This window comes from Monopterus albus, unplaced genomic scaffold (assembly GCF_001952655.1).
Source record: "Monopterus albus unplaced genomic scaffold, M_albus_1.0 scaffold192.1, whole genome shotgun sequence".
Lineage (NCBI taxonomy): Eukaryota > Metazoa > Chordata > Actinopteri > Synbranchiformes > Synbranchidae > Monopterus > Monopterus albus.
In genome coordinates this window covers 252,739-272,400 of record NW_018128072.1, presented here as the reverse complement: position 1 = coordinate 272,400, position 19,662 = coordinate 252,739, and the positions used below count along the sequence as shown (strand labels likewise).

Genomic DNA, 19,662 nt, shown 5'->3' with positions numbered 1-19,662 from the left:
TTTAAAAAGCTTTTCTTCCAGCTCATCTGTACAATGTTCACAAAAACTGGGATGGTTCTATCCTAAAACATGCTATTTCATAAGAAAAGAACTTTTGATTTGTCACACCTTAAATATTAAATGAGTCTTTAACTACCTCTTTCACACAAATATCTCTTTCTCTTCAACTGTGCTCTCTGTTTCCAGTCTCCGTTTCTCACCTCCTCCCACTGGTGGATGTAGCGGATGAGTCTTGACAGGCGGAGCAGCCGAAGCAGGCTCAGGATTTTGGTGAAGCGGACGATGCGCAGCGCCCTGGCCGTCCTGTAGACCTCCGAGTCCAGACTGTCCACCATCAGGAAGATGTAGTCCACTGGGATGGATGACACAAAGTCCACAAGGAACCAGCTCTTCAGGTAGTTCTGGCGGATCGCCCTGAGTTAGAGCAGGATGGAAGACCAGTGACTTTCCTTATTTGGCAACCTAAATTTTTGGAAGCATTTGCCTGGCCTAAAATAACCCTCGTAAATATTCAACAGGAACAAAACTGGAATGTGAACAAAGCTCTGCTGCTGGCCACTGGCCTTTTCACATTTCACTCAAGGATTTTTTTAACACAATCCCAGCAGATGCCCAGAAAAGCTAATGTGAACTTTTGGTGTCTGAGCTGTTGTACTGTTATTCCACAGCACATGTGTCCTTGACATATAAAACTAACACACCCACACACAAAATCTCTTATTGACCTTGGATCCAGCAATATCTCAGTGCTGTCTTCCTTGACAATGCCGGTTCTGAAATTAAGAACCAAGTCAACCATGAAGAGAGTGTCAGAGACCACATTGAAGATGATCCATGAGGGAGTGTTCTCGTCTCTGAAGAAGGTGATGCCCACTGGCAGGATGATTAAGTTCCCCATCATCAACAGCAACATCAGCAGGTCCCAGTAGAATCTAGAATGGGAGAAACACAGTTAATTAGCTGTGCTCTATTGTTTTTTTGCTAGAGCCTAATGTTTTGGAACTATTTATTCATTTTTATTTTCTAATGTTTCACAGAGGAAAAGCTGAGGTAAAATTAACAACAGCTGAATATTTAGCTGCATTGTCCTGTAATTATCCATGATGGCCCCCTGTCAAATCTATATTATAAACTAAGTAGGTTTTAAATATATGACATACTCACACATGAAAAGTGACATAATAAAATTCACCTCCTTACAGCTGAAAAAATGTAATAAATGCAGCTCTCTGGGAGAAAATCTTCAGAAACATCTCAGAAAACAAAAAAATATTAAATCTCAAGAAAAAATACATTTATGTCTATTTGTGAAGTGGTGCTCAAATTCTGCAGTTTGATTGACATCGACCACTGGACATTAGTTGTTTTCTTCTTACATACTAATTAAAGCATGTAGTATTTACTAAGTTTTATACAAAAATGTGAACATACTATAAAATTGTATGCTCACAGGAAATGATACAAAAAGAGATATCAAAATTTAACAACTTATGTTTCTTTGTTTTCCAGGATTTTTGGAGCCGTTTCACCACTACCCACAATGTATTTAACTATGCTCCCAGCCGTGAGCAGCTCCTCCATTTCTTTTTTGCATTATAAAGTGTCCATCAACATCAACAACTCAAAAATCAAACCTATTTATTACACATGCTCTCTGATGTGAGGACAGTGAATTTTGTCACTTTTCCAGTGTGAAGGCTAGAAATGAGTAGATATTCAAAACCTGTATGTAGTGTGAATGTGGGACATGGCAAATGTCTCATTTCCTGTTGGTATAAAACTGGAGTTTTGTGTGTATTCTTGCTAACAACAAAACAGTTTATTATGATGATAAGTGGGATGGACTTCAGAAACAGCTAGTGTCATGACTTAATGGGACATGCCCGGAGCTATGGTTAGTGTTATCAGTAACACCTGCACTTTATCTACTATGACAGGTCAAACTCTCTGGTGTGCAGCAGTCCTGGTGCGCACTTTAGCTTTAACCATCCACATTTATGCCAGTAAGTTTTTTTTTTGATTGATGAGAAATCCAAAACAATCACACTGATTTAGCATCTCACTTCCATAAACGTCAAAATTAAAGCATTAGAGGTCAAGATATTCTAACTTTGAGTCTCTAATGTGGGTCAAACTCTAAAGCACAGGATTATACTATTCCCATAATACTTGTTAAACGACCTCACTTGTCAAACGACACAACCCCAGCTTCCCTTTTGAAAAATTCACAACCAGTCCCAAGCCTAACCCAAGATAACGTTAATGAGATAATAAGGCTATTCTCTAGAACTTACAAAAAGAAGAAGTCATTATGCTGCTGCATACCATACTACTCTCCATGATGAGTAAACTGGTGTGTAAAGGAGAATTGTGATTCAGTTTCTTTTCTTCTCCTGCCACCACCTTTTCTTTTAGTTGGTCATTTTATATCTAACTTCCTTACATATTTTCAAATATTAAATATTTCCTCTATGTAGGCTTCTCTTTGTTTCCCCTCCTGAGTCAGGATACCAACTTTTGGACCATCCACGACAGTAAGAACTGCAAATTCATCCTTGTAGAGCAAATCTAGAGGTAAAAACAGCATGTTTCCCTCAGGCCAGTTGCATCCTTTGCAAGTGCTTTGGAAACATGAAGGGCATCCTTTATCTCTCATACCAATAAAGCAGAGTAAAACTGAACTGAAAAGGAGAGACATACACAGGGAGGCACATGACCAGTAACCTTGGATGAACCCATCCATCTGTATTTCATGCCGGAGGGTATTAGTGACGTAGCCCTCTCATAAAAATATGGGAAGCCAGTCATTGGTTGGGATGTTGGACGTGATTAACGTATGACAGAAGAGGTGATCCAATCATCTGTAGATGATTCCTCCAAATGTCTCGTTTCTCCTAATCCCTTTATCCATCACCTTAACCCATATCACTGACTTGCTCGCTCTTGTATCTGCACTCTCACTCTCCATCAATCCACACAAACACACACACACACACACACTCTGTCTTTCTATGAGAACATACACTTGAGCTCCGTGGTCGCGTACTACCGAGCGTTAATTTATTAACACAACCTCACGGTGCACGGTTACAATCAGAGTGATAAAGATTAAAGTATGAGTCATCGCTCTGCTACAGATGCACACACTTCTCCCTGACGTTGTCACTTATACTGACAGATGTATCACTTCATATTCACATAAACACAGGGATTATTTACAGTGGCACCAATACAGCAATTGTGTAGACGTTGTCATGGTAATGGAGCGTTACTCCTGACCTTGAGCACATGATTTATTAACTCTGATTACAGGGAACAATTCAGTAATCCACATCATATTACACTGGTTGTTTACTGCAGGTCTATCAGTGCTATACATGTATATCATTAAAAATCAAATACTTTACAATGGATTTTTTTGTTCTGGGGAAAAAAACATGACCTGACAGACCTGCTCAAGCAGCAAAGGATTTATTATTATTATGCACAGACTTTGCTTTTTTAAATGCATTTTGTACAAGTGGGCTGCAACTACAGATTGTTTACATTAATGATGCATCTGTTGATGTTGTTTCTTGATTAGTCAGTAATTTTGTTTCTATATGTTTATGCTTGATTAATACTTTAAGTCAGTTTATAAGGAAAAAAGCCATAATTCTCTGTTTTCAGATGTTCATAGTTTTCTTATATTCATTTGGGATTTTGGATTGTTGCTCAAACAAAACAGGGCATTTTAATATTGCAACTTGGACTTTGTGATGGCTATTTTTCACAAATCACCAATTTTATTTTATTAATAAAGAACATAATTAGTAGAAAATCAACAATTACTTGTTGTGGTCCTATCCTTCTGGGGGTTACATTTATTTATGCCTTTCTCTCTGCGTTTAAATAAACACACACACATGCTTAGAAAATGATGTGTCATTGCAACGTGCTCCTGTCTAGAAGACGAGCTACACAGATTAAAATGGCGGTTAATCTAATCTAAAATGTTTGTTTGCTGTGCAACATAATAACTGACATTGTGTCACTGCACATTAATCAGCCTCTGTGTACTATATTCTGCTGTTCTCACAGAGATGTGGCGGCTGATCTGAGCTCGACATAACAACAAACACATGAGAACAAACAAAGAGACAAAAAAAAAGTCAAAATGTCAGATCCAAACTAAAATTGATCTGAAGGTTTGTCATGTTGGGCTAAATACCTGACAGAGCCTGATTTCTGATCTCCCAGCTGATGCAACACTGGGTCTTGTATTGTGTGTGGTCCCTGCAGGTAAATATGTATGTGCACCTGTGTGTAATGTGCACGCACACACACACACACACACCGTGCACCTGCGTGTAATGTGCACGCGCACACACACACACACTCACACACACACACACACACACACACACAGTCTCTTTCATACACACACATAGGAATTGCAAATGCAATCAAAGCTGTCTTCCTCAGCCTCATCACTATTCTATTTCCAACTCAAGCAGGTGCTAGAGGAGAAGTGACCTGCGTCTACCTGCTCAGCTGTTGTCAAATCCAGCACTAATTTTACTGTAATAGAGGCCAAGTGTCTCCTGAGCAGCCTGTGATTGGTTACCTATTCACAATTGGCCAGATGTCAATTCTGAGCAGGTTTCCACCCATCATTCTGCCAGGCATGGAGACAAACACAACAGCAACCAGCTATTACATAATAAATCTCTGTTACTTTATGTGCAATGCCACCAACTCTCTGTAGCCAAACCGTCTTTCTGTTTTCATCCCTCCTCTCATTTTATTCACTTTATATGGCTATCACTGTGCCAGGGTAGGAATTTTCTTCACCTCTCCTGCTTCTCATTATGTATTCTTATAGGTGCAGCAGCAACACATATTTTCTTAACGGGGTGAAGGGTGTGAGAGCTTATCAGCAGACTCAGTAATAACAGGCCACATACACACCATATCGCTACACATACACATAGATGCTCGTTTGTTCCAGGCCAATATCGGGAGAAAAATGCGTAAAGGGGTAATCTGTCATCTGTTTTCCTTTCTTTCTCGCTCCAACCTCACAAAGTTATTATTAACATGTCACTCCCGACTGCAGGTACTTAACTGAGAAGTTAGATGACTTTATTATGCATAATGCATACTCAACTTGCATAATTTAGGACTTCATACATATTTGATAAAAACTTGATTGTGATTCTCCAACAGGATAGTTAAGACTATTCACATCTTAAGATATCTTGCATAAATAAGTACAGGAGGAACTAAAATTGAACAGGGCTTTCATTGATCCTGTTTGCTGTTCCTCGCCGACTCCATTCACCTGTAAGCTGACTTTTATGATCGCTCATCAAATTGACAGAAAATGCAAAAATGATTCCCTCAAAAACGACAAGTCTGAGTGTGTGTGAGTGCCTGATGAGACAAAAGTGGGCCAGGAGCCTTGGGGATCAAGTCATCCATTGTTGCTGCAGTGTGTCTGGAGATTATGAATGCTGTTTCTCCCTCTGCTGTCCACCTGCACATTCAAGGAAAACCTATAAGCCAGGGACCAGCAGGCCTCATGTGCCGGTCAGCGAATAACTGTGCCTGGACGAGAGCGTTTGAGGCACGCGAACATTCACAAAACTGCCCTCACGTACTCACCCCCAGTCAGAAAATGAAGCTAGAGAAACATATGTAGGCCTGCAACCAATGATTATTTCATTGGGGCTAGCTTAGCACTGAGTCAAATACTTGTTTTTTCTACACAGCGTCAAAAAATAAAAATAATAATAATGAAAAATGCCCATCACAGTTCCCTAAAAGTCAAGATGGTGTCTTCATATCTGTTGTTTTGTCCAACAATGGGTCCTAACCCAAAGATATTCAGCTTACAGTGACATAAAACACAGGGGAAAGAGCTCATTCTCATAGTGGAGATGCTGTGACAAGGACATGTCAGCCATTTTTTGCATACAAAATACCTGACAAATGGCCAAAATTGCTGATTAATTTTCTGTTGACTGACTAATCAGTGAACTGACTAATCATTTCAGTTCCAAGCATGTCCTATTAGAAGTTGCCACTGGATTTCTCTTTCTGTTTAGGAAAAGTGTTTCACTCATGGAAACCAACAATTAGAAGCCTCATTAGTTTTTTCTCTTCAGGCGTCACAGATTCTTGCACTGTTCATCAGTTCAGGTAGCAGAAAAATCAAACTCCACGCATGAAGCCACCTCCTGGCTAAATGTGTCCTTTAATTTGCATTTCATTCACCATTTCCCTCTAACTGTGGAAGTAATTCTTCTGGAACAAAAACCAGGCTACAGTCAGTTGCTTTCTTGCTCTTTTACAAATGGAGACCTGCCTTTTTTGTGTGGTGTCTATCCTGGAGCACACTGCCCTTTCCTTAAAGACTTCTCCCCCAGCCTTCATTATTCTTCCAAGGACTTTTCATCCACTTCCTTTTTTCATTCTGCCGTCTTACCTCTTATACACCCTCTTCTTTTTCTACACTTTCCCCCAAAGACTCAGTCTCCCATTGCACCTTTCACTTGTTCTATTCCCTTCACCTTGCATCACTTCCTTTGCACTACTGTTGTGTCCCATGCATTATATATTTAGCCCCCTGCATGTCTTTCTCTCCTCCTAGTTGTCCTCCTCTCCATTTCCCCTCTTACCAACCGAAGATGCTGCTGAATGCATGATGAGTTTTTGGTTCCCATTCCTCTATCTACATAATTGCCTCAAGAGTGTTCACTAAAGTGAGCACAATTTCAACTTCCTTTGATACCAAAACAGCACTTTCTATAAGTGGCATTTATTTTACAAACCTACATCAGTGTGATTAGCTGAAGATTGTGTGTGTGTGACTGCATACCTGAAGTCACTGTAGGGGTGTATGATCCATGCCCCTGCTGATTTCAGTCTTTCCTGCTCCAGTGCCACAGCTTTGTGGGATCCAAACATGCGCAGGCTGAACTTGTTGACACCAGGCTGAAGCATGGCTCCAAACTGTCTCTGGATGAAGGTGCTCTGGTTGGAGTTGCAGTAGTCCTCTCCATCTAGACCCATGCCAAACCCACCCAGTCCAGACTGATCGGGGGTCCCTGCTGCAGTGCTGTTGCAGGTGGTGGTGGTGGTGGTCTCTGGGCCGGTGGCCACCACCATGACCCCAGTGCCGGTGGAGGACGTGGAGGCTAGTGCACCACGGGAGGTGGCAAAGCCGACCGAGCGCGGAGGAGGATGAGTGACAGAGGAGGAGGTGGGTGGAGGAGGCGGTAGAGGCACCGGGGTTGTTGGTGTGCCCGCTGTGCGGAAGGGCAGACTGTCCCTAGTGGAACTCATGATGGAGGGGCGACGGCCACGTCCACCTGAGGAGGTACTGTCTGCCCCAAAGGAGCCCCTTTCCCCTTCCAGTGAGGCCTGAGACAGCCTGTATCCAGGAGAGGGCAGGCTGCCCTTACTGCGCCGCTTGGAGTCCCCATTACGTCTGGGCAGGCTGTCACCCCCAGACCCCCCGGTGCTGGTGGGGGTACCCACCCCTCCAGCCACCCCATCCATCCCAACCCAGGGAGGAGGAAGGGGAGGGGAGGGTGAATACCCTCCAGCCACCCCATCCATCCCAACCCAGGGAGGAGGAAGGGGAGGGGAGGGTGAATATAACCTGTAACTCCCAGCCCTCAGGAAAAGTACTGTTTAGTACAGCTGACCTGAGAAGACTACATGGGTGAGAATGTCAGTGCCAGTCTGAACAATCAGTTAAAGAAGCTAAAGAAAAGTGTCCTCTGTGTCTACAATCATTCTTCTGGGCCTGAAAGCTCACACCTCCACCCTCTGGCCGTCGATGTGGCCATCTTTACCTCTGTGCCCTTGGAAAAAGCCCCATCCGGACATTAAATCCTTCACCCTTCCAGTGCTACAGCAGCAGCTCCCCTCTGCCTCCTGTCTCAAAGTGTCGTTTTTACCTCACAGATGTTTCTGTAACATTCCTCCTTCCACGTCCTTGAAACGTTGTTCTCCGCCCGAGGCCCTCCCTCTCCTCTCCACAGCCGCCCTCAACGCACCGACACCGGTCATATTGGCATCGGATTCCCGGTCCTTTGTAGATAACGGAGGTCGCCGCTCATTGGTTGTCCTATCTGTGTATCCTGTATGTCTGGGCTGCTTACCCAATTTAGCTATTTCCAACATATGTCATTATGTAAGAGATGATCTGAGCGCTAAGGTGGTAGAGTGGGAAACATTCATCCGTGGATGAATGACAAGGACACTTGATCCTCTGTCAGGAGCGGTGGGTTGTTTTAATGGACATAATAGGCACACACGGGCAAAGGTGGTTCATTCTGACACGCACACTATTAGCAACCACAAACGCGCACAGAGAAACACGGACCAACACAGACACACTCACGACGGCGAAGGCAAGTCAAATTACCCCAAATTTAGCTCACGTTTTCACAGAATCCGTGGCACCATGCCGTTTTCAGTCTCTGAACGGAAAAAACCCACTCATCATGATGGGTGACGCGCTGAAATGTTGCCCAAGCTTGACTGAAGCGCTCACACAGTCAGAGGAGACACTGTCGGCTCTTCAACTGAGCGATCTTGTCAACGTGATGCCGGAATTAACTTCAGGTGTTCAGTCTGACGCCCAAAGCCATGTCTCATCAGCAGCTACTGCCGTGCATTCCCGCTTCTGCCGACTTTCAAAGACATTTTATCCAGACAACGGGATGTGACAATGCCTCTTCCCCTCTTATGGCATCGAGGACAGATAAACAGGATCTTTATTTGAACAGAACAAGCTGTTCAGATGTAAACGGGTGCGCTCCGATTAATTCAAAAGCCTCCTTAGAAAACAACTTGTTGAGCGAGGTGGCTGCTTCCTCGCAGGCTGTTTAGCGCCGACAAAGTCCAAGTTTAAAGCTGAGATTCACCGCTCACTCACACTCCGCACGCAGAGGTCGACAGGCACGTCCACAGAGGCGCGCGGCGCATCCAAATGATATATTAAATAAATAAATGAGCATATAAAGGTTTGGAAATAATCGGCTTGTTGCCATGGCACCCGCATCCCCATCAGCCGCTCCCCAAGGCCGTGCCCGGACGGCGCAAGACGCACGCATCCCTCGCAGGTACAGGTCGCGCGTCATCCTCTGTCACCAATACAGAGAGAGCGCGTGAGTGATGATGAAACTTTATTTAAATCTCGGGGAAAATGCAAGCCTTTTTTAAAACAATGACGACAATTACAGAAGACATATAAAGTATTAAGGAAAAATAAAAATAAAAATAACCAGAGGGTGTTAATTAAAAATGGTCTCGTCCACACTAACATGAGGTTAGCTAGATGAAGCACAATGTGTTTAATAACTCGGGAATAATACATCCAAATTTTCCAACGTAACCCAGAGGCCAGTTCATTTTTAAAAGCTCTTTACTACTGGTGGTTATGCCAAGTACACAATTAACGTGTCAGTTGTTAATGTGTCACCTTATGAACATTAGAGCTAACTGCTGAATAACACCAGGGTGTTTTGAATCCACACTCTAGATTTGAAAGGCACAATAATACTTTAACTTTATTGCAACTTAAACTTGACCCTGCTACTTTAAGATACATTATTAATCTGCTCCACTACATTTCAGAGGTGAATACTGATTTCTGCACATGGCTACCTTAATTCAATGGCAGTTTACTGATTATGTTAGCAGATTACGACTGTATACGGTAAACGTGATCATGTTCTAAAATATTTCATTTTATAGACAGCCAACAGTATTTAAATGAGTTGAAAACAGTATTACCTCAACCGCTGCTCACACATTAATCCAATAATACATGTACAACCACAGGCTCCATGTGGAAGCATAAAGATAAAAGTCCTTTAAATTGTCATTAAGCCAATCACAAATATATATACAGAGACTAACATAGTCAGTGTATGTAAAAGTGGCTCTTAGTGGAAGAAAGAGATGAGAGATAAGATATAAACTGCATAGAGCCAGAAAGGAAACCTGGAGAAGGAAGTCCAGGATCATCAGACATATGAAAGCCCTATGCAGGACTATATATAATTACTTTATGAGGGAACAATATGCAGATGTGGGCATTGGGGTCATCTTAGTGGACAACAGGGGTGTAGTACAATACCTGTCACCTTCACATCTCCCAGCACAGTTCATAATAGCCAAAAGAATTGCACCAACCCAGAGATAAGCTCAGGACTATGGGATAAAAGCCTTATCTCCAAATTCTATAAACTTCCAGTAATGATATATTTCAACAATGTCAGGCCAAGAAACAATATTCATTTTCAATTCAATATTGCTCACCCAAATAACAAACCAGAAAAGAAGAGGCTGAACGGCTCAATCAACACAGCTTCAGTCCCAACATGACCAGAACAGCATGTTAATATTAATGGTTCAAAGTTTATTTGGAGGGAGTCATTGCTTTTAAGAAACCAGTTCCAGTTACAAATAATGATGTTTTAATGCTTTTGTTAATCTATCAATGGCAGTGGTTATTGATTTATTTGATGGCAGTGAGTCTCCATTTTTCATCACATTTAAACATTATAGGTAGTGTTAAAGAGGCTATAACACTGTCAGGCCAGCAGCATGTCAGCCAGTCCAGTAGGGCCATGGTGTTAGGGCACACTGACTACCCTCATAATGTTAGTGTGACCAGACCCAGGGATCCAGCCAGTCATCACAATCACCATGTCGCCTGATTTGAAGAACCCTCTTGTTTTCCCTGCAGAGGTGGATGGAAACAGAGAGGTCATGGGAGTAGGACAGTATCAGAGCTTATAAACAAGCAGACCAATACAGTACAGGCAATAAGACACAAACAGCACACACACACTGACCTAGGTCCATGCCAAAGTTGACCCTTTTGTCTACATCATCAGCCCAGACAGGAGCAGGCAGAGGGTGGAAGAGGACAGGGAACACTCCTCGTAACAGCTGGGACTGACGGGCCGCCTGAGGGAGAGGACGAGGACAAATACAGTATTTTAAACCATTCATTCATTACTATGAATCTTTACTTTGGTAAAATTATTACTAAATTGTTTGCTATGTGGCAGTTCTTTTCCCCCACTTACTTGCGATGGGGCTATATGGTGTAAGTCACTGTCTGTTCAAGGCTTTGAAGCCGACGGTGATGCTCTGGCCGATGTAATACAGTGGTTTCCAACCATTTCGGTTTGTCACTTCTTAAACTAAAGCAACGTACACCTATGAATAATTTCACCAAAGAGTGATTTCTCTTCTCTAATTGTTTCATTTGAAGTATTTTTAAACACCAGAGCAGGTTAAAGTATCCAGTGTGTCAAAAAAGTTTTTTGTGTGTAACAGAATTACCTGCTGACATTTCAAAGTTTCCTTAAAGGCTCCAGACCCTGAGGTCGGAAGTCATTGATCTAAGGGACCTAGTCCATGACAAGGCCATCTCAAGGAAGAAAGGCCAGAAAATACTACTTAATACTGTATCTACTGTGCATATTCACGGGGGGCAGAGCCAATCCTGGCCGGCAATCGGGCAAAGGCGGGGTACACCCTGGATAGGTCGCCAATCCATCGCAGGGCATACAATTAATAAATAAAAGTAAAATTAAAAAGTGGATTCATACTCCCCAGTAGATGAAGCTTTTCCATAAACTCCGCATGACTTTACATACAGTGCCTTGCGAAAGTATTCGGCCCCCTTGAACTTTGCGACCTTTTGCCACATTTCAGGCTTCAAACATAAAGATATAAAACTGTAATTTTTTGTGAAGAATCAACAACAAGTGGGACACAATCATGAAGTGGAACGAAATTTATTGGATATGTCAAACTTTTTTAACAAATAAAAAACTGAAAAATTGGGCGTGCAAAATTATTCAGCCCCCTTAAGTTAATACTTTGTAGCGCCACCTTTTGCTGCGATTACAGCTGTGAGTCACGTGGGGTATATCTCTATCAGTTTTGCACATCGAGAGACGGAAATTTTTGCCCATTCCTCCTTGCAAAACAGCTCGAGCTCAGTGAGGTTGGATGGAGAGCATTTGTGAACAGCAGTTTTCAGTTCTTTCCACAGATTCTCGATTGGATTCAGGTCTGGACTTTGACTTGGCCATTCTAACACCTGGATATGTTTATTTGTGAACCATTCCATTGTAGATTTTGCTTTATGTTTTGGATCATTGTCTTGTTGGAAGACAAATCTCCGTCCCAGTCTCAGGTCTTTTGCAGACTCCATCAGGTTTCCTTCCAAAATGGTCCTGTATTTGGCTCCATCCATCTTCCCATCAATTTTAACCATCTTCCCTGTCCCTGCTGAAGAAAAGCAGGCCCAAACCATGATGCTGCCACCACCATGTTTGACAGTGGGGATGGTGTGTTCAGGGTGATGAGCTGTGTTGCTTTTACGCCAAACATAACGTTTTGCATTGTTGCCAAAAAGTTCGATTTTGGTTTCATCTGACCAGAGCACCTTCTTCCACATGTTTGGTGTGTCTCCCAGGTGGCTTGTGGCAAACTTTAAACGACACTTTTTATGGATATCTTTAAGAAATGGCTTTCTTCTTGCCACTCTTCCATAAAGGCCAGATTTGTGCAGTATACGACTGATTGTTGTCCTATGGACAGAGTCTCCCACCTCAGCTGTAGATCAAGAAAGGTCTACTTTGCGATGTTTACAACTGTCTCACATTCCAGTAAAGTATCACTCATAAATGTGCCTGGTCAGTGAGACCAGTCTGACGTCTTTAGCACTGTCTCTCTTCACAACAACAGACACCAAGAGCAAATAAGGACTGCACCACACATACCACAGTGTTTTAAAAATTAAGCAATGTTTAAGGCGAGACTAACGCTCTGCTGCTAATGCTCTGCAAAGAAAGTTCTGTTACTTATTTCCCCAGGCCATTGCTCTGATGAACACTTAACCAACAACAGTATGACTGGACAATAACCCTCAGTGTAACACCTGTAAATATACCTTAAAACTAGGTCTCTAGTTTTAAGTACTCTGTTTTTATTCCTATTTATCTCATTTCAGTGAGCATTCCTTTGTCTGTCTGCATTGTTTACTGCCTGTTTATACTGCTTATTTTGCATTGTTTGCACTGTTTGTTGCTTGTTAATACTGTTTATTTTTGTTATATTACACAGCCTTATGCTGGTTTACTGTTTACTTGCCCCTTGCATGGGGATATGTACATACACATTAAGAGCCGATGTACCAGAGTCAAATTCCTCATGTGTCCGACACACCTGGCCAATAAAGTGGATTCTGATTATGATTCTATTCAGTTCATATGGGTGCAGGCAGTACCTGAGGGCTCCTGGTGACAGCAATGATAGGACAGCGAGGGCGGTACCTGGACAGGAGATGAGCCGATCTGCAGAGATGAGGATAGAGAGCAAATTATTACTGACACACTTGAACAATGTTTCCACAGATGGGTGACTGAATAAAAGAAAAAACAAACTCAAGTGTGTTAGTAATGCCAGAACAGTTCCTGTGATCCTTGGCACATACTGTATATTCTCCATGTCTCTGAGCAGCACTCTTCTAAAACATGCTCCTTATTTTGGTGTTTTGGTGATGGTGATGATAAATCTGATGCTTTCCCATAGATCTGCTAAGTGTCACATGAAGTCAGGCTCCTTTTCAAAACACCAGCCAGCTGAGAAGTTGTGACTGAAGCTCCTGTTTTCCAAGCCCTATTAATTCACTTAGACTTTTTCCTCTTGCCATCTTGATCCAACATCAGTGGTGCCTGCTCAGAGGTTTAATACATGTCGCAGAACATGGTAGGATGTTAAGTGCAGTGCCCCTGTATGGAACCATGTCCACTCATTATGTGTCTTCAATCATTTACACAAGGTTCTCCCTCCATGTTTCACCCTTATGTAAATGGTGACTGTCTATATACTGTATCTATGAATATGCATGTGAACGTCCTGACTCTAGGCATGTGCGTGTGCGTATATACAGTAGATATTTCTATACTCACACACAAAGCAATCTTTAGTGTGTCAGATAGGGAACTTAGGTTTCCAAAGCAAGAAGTCAGAACATTCAGAAAATACACAAAAACATTAGGGGAGAACAATAAAACACTGCAGTTAAAAAAAAAAGACTATGAGAGTAAAAGCAGGAAACAGTACTGCAGTATTCAATCTATACTATAGCTCTGATCTCAGATAAAAAAAAACAACTGACATCTGTTGTTCCAACCTGTATGGAGCATGTATCCTTTATGTTTGCAGAGAGGGGGAAAAAAAGAAAATCAAAAATTGCAGTTGCAATGTTTACTCAGATCCACATTTAAGAATTAGTCTACAGTATGTCTACATTATGTGCATGCATTTGAGTGCATACACCAGTTCACTGTCCAAGCGGTTAGTACCAACGCATGAAGCAGTGCAATAGTTAGCATTGATCTTTAGAGGTGCTGGTGGACAAATGTTGTTACCTCCAGACAGAACCCGGCTAACAGTTTCCACTTGTTTCCAATCTTTATGCTAAGCTACGCTAGCCATCTTCTGGCTCCAGGTATATTTAATGTACAGACATGACAGTGGTATTATGCTTCTCATCTAAGTCTCAGCATGAAAGCAGATGAGCATATTTCCAAAAATGAATAAGTAAAAAAAAAGCAATTTTAAAATCATTGCCAGTTAATGTAAAAAAAACAAAAAGAATTTAGTTTAATGCGAGGTTTTGCACTGTTCAGTAATGACACTCTTCTCTGTCGGCCGAGTTGGTATACACACTTGCCACTGGTGGTAAGGACTATGATGGCCCCAGCACAGCATTTGAAGGAGGACTCAACAGCTCCAATGGCTGTGACCTCTGTGGGATCGGAGGAGAGAGGAGTGAGGCGACGCAACTCCTCAAATAGCTGCTGGTGGAAAATGGCCGCCTCTGCCTCCCTGCAGATCTGAGACAAAGAGTGAGGATGTGGGGGAGACAGAGAGTTATCAGATGTAACAGAATGGACATCATGCACACACAGAAACACACACCGAGTGCATCATTGCAACTGCCTCCACAGGAAACAGTCCCTTGGCGGTCTCTGCAGATAACATTACACAGTCGGCTCCATCCAGCACAGCATTGGCGATGTCACTGCCCTCTGCTCTAGTTGGCCGTGCATGGGCTACCATGCTCTCCAGCATCTACAGCCACACACAAATACACACACATAATACATTAGCTTCACTTTTAACCACAACCTACATGTCTCCATAAGGCGCTATAAAGGGATTTGATCAATTGATCCATCAAAAATAAGTCACCTTGTTAATTTTTGTCTCTAAGAAGACAAGTGATGCATCACACAAACTTTAGTAGGGAGAGAATGAAGAGAGAAGGTAACGGCCTTGTGGAGAGATGGACAACAGTGCAGGATAAATGCGTGTTCATTTGGACTGAGGCAGTCGACTTTGTGAGACCAATATTGGATGCTCAGTATTATCAGTCAATAAGTAAAGAAGAGCTCGCAGCATTGCCTGAGTGACTATATTTTCTTTAGCAGTGAAGAAGCGGCAGGTAACGCTGATTAGTGTGTGTGGCCGGTGTTTGTGGGCTCTGGTCTCGAGTAGCGAACCTGCAAACACTGTCACTCTGAGTCAAGAGCTGCAGCAGAAACAAAATACAGCACTGTGACTCAACATGGCTGCAGGAATGTGCGTGTACATGTGTAACAAAAGAAGGGTGTGAAAGGGAGGAAAGATATATGTGTTTGAGGATGAACTTATTGGACGACTGAGTGTGTGTGTGTGTGTGTGTCAGTGTGAGTACATCATACAAAATTGCAAGGGGCCTGTCGGATTTTAATGTTTGTTTACTTGGATCCATTTGACATTTGATTGGTTTACACTGTAGTTAGAGTCTAAATCTGCATATTGTGTCATGTCTGCAGCCTCTTTTCTGTGTGAGTGTCTGTGTGTGGCTCTGACCTGTGTGGCACAGATGACGGGCTTTCCAGCAGAGTTGCAGCGCCCAATCATCATTTTCTGGGCAATGAAGACTTTTTCCACAGGAATCTCGATCCCCAGGTCGCCCCTGGCAACCATCACGCCATCGCTCTCAGCCAGGATCTCCTCAAAACTGTCAGACAGAATAGGGGGATGAGGAGGTGAAGAATTGAGTGTTTAGGATTAAAAAAGAGAGGAGTCAGCACAGGAAACAAGGAACAGTACTGTTCGTTTCTGTGCTGTCTCTATGAAACATTAAAATGTAGGTCTTTATCTGCAACAGCAACATTTAGCAAAATGCTTCAAATATATGTTGAATAGTGTTACATTGTGATCTAAATACTGAATCAACTGGATGAAATTCAAAAGCATATGTGAGCAATATAAACAGAAACTATTACAGCAGGAGGCTGTAATGACGACACATTTAACAAACAGCTGTAAGAGATGTAAAACAAGGCTTCTCAAAATGAATGTGGATGCACAGTATCATAATGATGTAGTATTTAAATTTTATGATCCAACAAAAAACATTCCATTAAAATCAAAGCCATAATAAAAGATTGTATGCAGCCAGTGAGCAGTATGGGAAAGTGAGAGCACACTGACGTGGTTTGTTTCAGATATATTCAGCGGCAGCTAACTCAGACAGCCACACACACTGCTTATATTAGATGTGTAAAATCCAGAGCTGACATGTGTCCATCCATCAGTGACAGCTGGCTGTGCACAGGACAGACAGACCACCATCAGCAGATTTATAAGCCCGATCACAACCTCATTATAAAAGACTTGCTGCCATCAGCTCAAAATAACTGTGCCCAAACAGTCTAGGTTTGGAAATATGTTGCCTGACTCACTTCTGTACCCCTTGCCGGCTTTCCACCTTGCTGATCACTTTGATATTTTGTCCGAGTGGCCCCAGAGCAGACCGAACATTCTTGACATCCTGGGCTGAACGAACAAAGCTGGCAAACACCATGTCGACACCTTGGGCCACCCCGAACCTCAGGTCCGCCTTATCACGCTCACTGACTGCCTGCAGGCCGATCAGGTCGCAGCCAGGGAGGTTCACGCCTTTACGACTGCAAAGCACCCCACTGGCCTCAACCACTGTGTCCACCCAGTCAGGGCCTGCAGAGGAGAAGTAAAGGAAGGTGAGAGGTCAGGTAAATTACCCCATTCTGGTTTTATCAAACCTGCAAACTGGAAAAAGTCTCCCAGGCCTTTAAAATGAAAGGTATGCCTTAATAAAACTCCCCCAGATGAGAATGAGCAAAAGTTTGTTTGCAAAAATAGGATGACAGCACTCATTAAATATCAGAGGAAAACTTTTATCTGACAGGAGATAATTGGAATTTCTGGAAATGTCAGGAACTGCATGTCTTGGAAACGCCCTTTGTTACAGAACTCCTGAAGGAAATTCCATAAACATATTTATGATTTGTCAAATAATAAAGTGATTTAAAACCTATGATGACTATACACTGATTATAATGAACTTTAGAGCCCCAAATATGATCCAGAATAACCTAATGGTGGGGAAGGGGGTTTCGTTAGGGGCCTGGAAGACTCCATGAGAACAATCTTTTTATGAATAGGCTATTCAGCTTGACAAGGTTCTCATTCACCATGAAAGATGGAATGTATAGATATTAGGTAAAGAAAATATGAAGATGTATCTGTCTATACTACTGTCTATCTGTGTGCATGTGTCTGTGTACATATATATGCATGCACATACATTATTTTTTCTTTTGTTCATATGTTGCTGTTTTTCTCCATAATTTGCTTATTGGGAAATTTTTACATTATACTGATTGCAAAAGACATCAAATAATAAAAAAAATATACATTTTCCAAAAAGAATGTAAGAAGTTAGAAAGGTTTTAGCAAGTAGCAAAGTTTCAATATAGATGTACAACAGCAGCAAGACAGGCAGGCTTCCTACAAGATTGTTAAGGACAGTGTAGTGTTTCACCTATTTCTGTGACTTTGAGTCCAATGAGACCGTCATCAATGTAGATCTTTCCGCCCTTCTTGAGGACTTTGGGCAGGCTGGGATAGTCCACCCAGATAATCTTTCCGTCTGTCTTGTCTTTGTCACTCTCTGCTGTCACCACTCGGACATGGCTGCCCTTCTCCAGCGCCACCTCCTGCTCCACTGTCTATAGCAACACACAACACAGACAAACACACATTGGCAAAAATGTAACACTGCCTTTAAGTAAACACAATCAATGCATTTTTAAAAGCAAGGTTCACTAGAGGGACAATGAAGGACTGACTAAAGAATTCATTGTTAAGCTAAGTGATGTGTTAAATAGTATTTTTATGTCAGCACACTTGTTTTCCAAACCCATGGAAAGTGTTATCATGTACTGTGTGCATCACTACCAGTTGTTCCAAGTGATTCTGTAGGTGGAATCTGTGGTGCAAAGTTTCTTCTAAGTATTATGTTTGTTTTTGCAGGAACACGCTTCCACACAGACTCAGAGATACAAACTGCCCTATATACTGTTTACCATGAGCATAAGAGCCAGCAGAGTGTGATGCTTGTAAATTTAGAAAGAAGCAGTTTGTTACACAGTCATTCTGGTTTCAGTACGTACATGCTAGCTGATCAATGTGCAAACCCTCCAAGTTCTGATCTGGTTCTTGATCAGTTGCTCATGCAGAAGAAACAACAACAACCAAAACAAATACTTGGCTGTCTAGACCTACAAATGAGTGATTTGCTAGTAGGCTCAATACTTAGGTTCAATAAGCACATGTGTTGTGCAGTGTTTATGACTAAATAGATGTATTCAGGGCCGCATGGGGGCACAATGATTAGTGCTATCGCCTCACAGCAAGAAGGTTCCAGGTTTGAGCCCCGGCACCTTCCTGTGTGGAGTCAGCATGTTCTCCCTGTGCTTGTGTGGGTTCTCTCTGGGTACCCCGGCTTCCTCCCACAGTCTGAAGACATGCAACTTAGGTAGATTGGTGACTCTAAATCACCCCTAGGATTGAGCGTGGATGTGTGTGGTTGTCTGTCTCTAAGTGTCAGCGATAGACTGGCGACCTGTCCAGGGTAGACACCGCCTCTCGCCCAGTGTCCGCTGGGATTGGCTCCAGGCCCCCCGTGACCCTCGTTAGGATAAGTGGTATAGATAGAAGATGGATGGATGTGTTCAATCATTTCAGAGGTGTTTAGTATAAATGATGATGTTAATGTGACACTCACTACATACTCTATATTACTGTGTATACGCAGCTCACATGTCGTTCAGAGAACTTTGTGAACTACTGTAATCAAGGCACGAAGAGATTTACAAACAGCTTAGAATTATTTGTTCAGCAAAGCAAAGGGCATGCAGCAATAACCTCTTACACCTGACCACATGTGACTGGTTGATTAGATTTAGACTGCTTCATAGACAAAGCATAAGATCATCACCCCTTTCACTAATCCGGTGCGGATCTCTGGACCCTTCGTATCCAAGGCGATGGCAACCGGCCGGTAATACAACGGGTCAGAGGTTATTGTCTCGACTGCCTCTCTGATGCTTTTGATGGTTTCACCGTGGTACTGACAGACACATGGAGGGAGAGAAAACAGAATCAGTACATGTGTACAAGTACTGTAATTGTGATAAGAGGCACACAGAAACATATATATATACATTACATACTTGGTGTGAGCCATGAGAGAAA

General features: G+C 42.4%; 2 protein-coding genes across 2 annotated transcripts in view; both read right to left on the bottom strand.

Annotated features, from left to right (window-relative positions):
* The window catches only part of LOC109970183 (potassium/sodium hyperpolarization-activated cyclic nucleotide-gated channel 3), a 12,941-nt gene extending 5,363 nt beyond the window's left edge, over positions 1–7,578 (bottom strand). Inside the window, exons 1-3 of the mRNA XM_020617579.1 lie at positions 6,863–7,578; positions 726–932; positions 201–414 (exon numbers count right to left, since the gene is read on the bottom strand). Coding sequence (XP_020473235.1) covers positions 201–414; positions 726–932; positions 6,863–7,545 — 1,104 coding nt within the window. The 5' untranslated portion in view covers positions 7,546–7,578. The remainder of the gene's footprint in view (positions 1–200; positions 415–725; positions 933–6,862) is intronic.
* A 2,815-nt stretch (positions 7,579–10,393) lies between these two features.
* pklr (pyruvate kinase L/R) overlaps positions 10,394–19,662 on the bottom strand; it is a 17,674-nt gene continuing 8,405 nt past the window's right edge. The window contains exons 3-10 of the mRNA XM_020617665.1: positions 17,948–18,130; positions 16,827–17,100; positions 15,949–16,099; positions 15,013–15,165; positions 14,761–14,927; positions 13,313–13,379; positions 10,860–10,974; positions 10,394–10,744 (exon numbers count right to left, since the gene is read on the bottom strand). Coding sequence (XP_020473321.1) covers positions 10,638–10,744; positions 10,860–10,974; positions 13,313–13,379; positions 14,761–14,927; positions 15,013–15,165; positions 15,949–16,099; positions 16,827–17,100; positions 17,948–18,130 — 1,217 coding nt within the window. The 3' untranslated portion in view covers positions 10,394–10,637. The remainder of the gene's footprint in view (positions 10,745–10,859; positions 10,975–13,312; positions 13,380–14,760; positions 14,928–15,012; positions 15,166–15,948; positions 16,100–16,826; positions 17,101–17,947; positions 18,131–19,662) is intronic.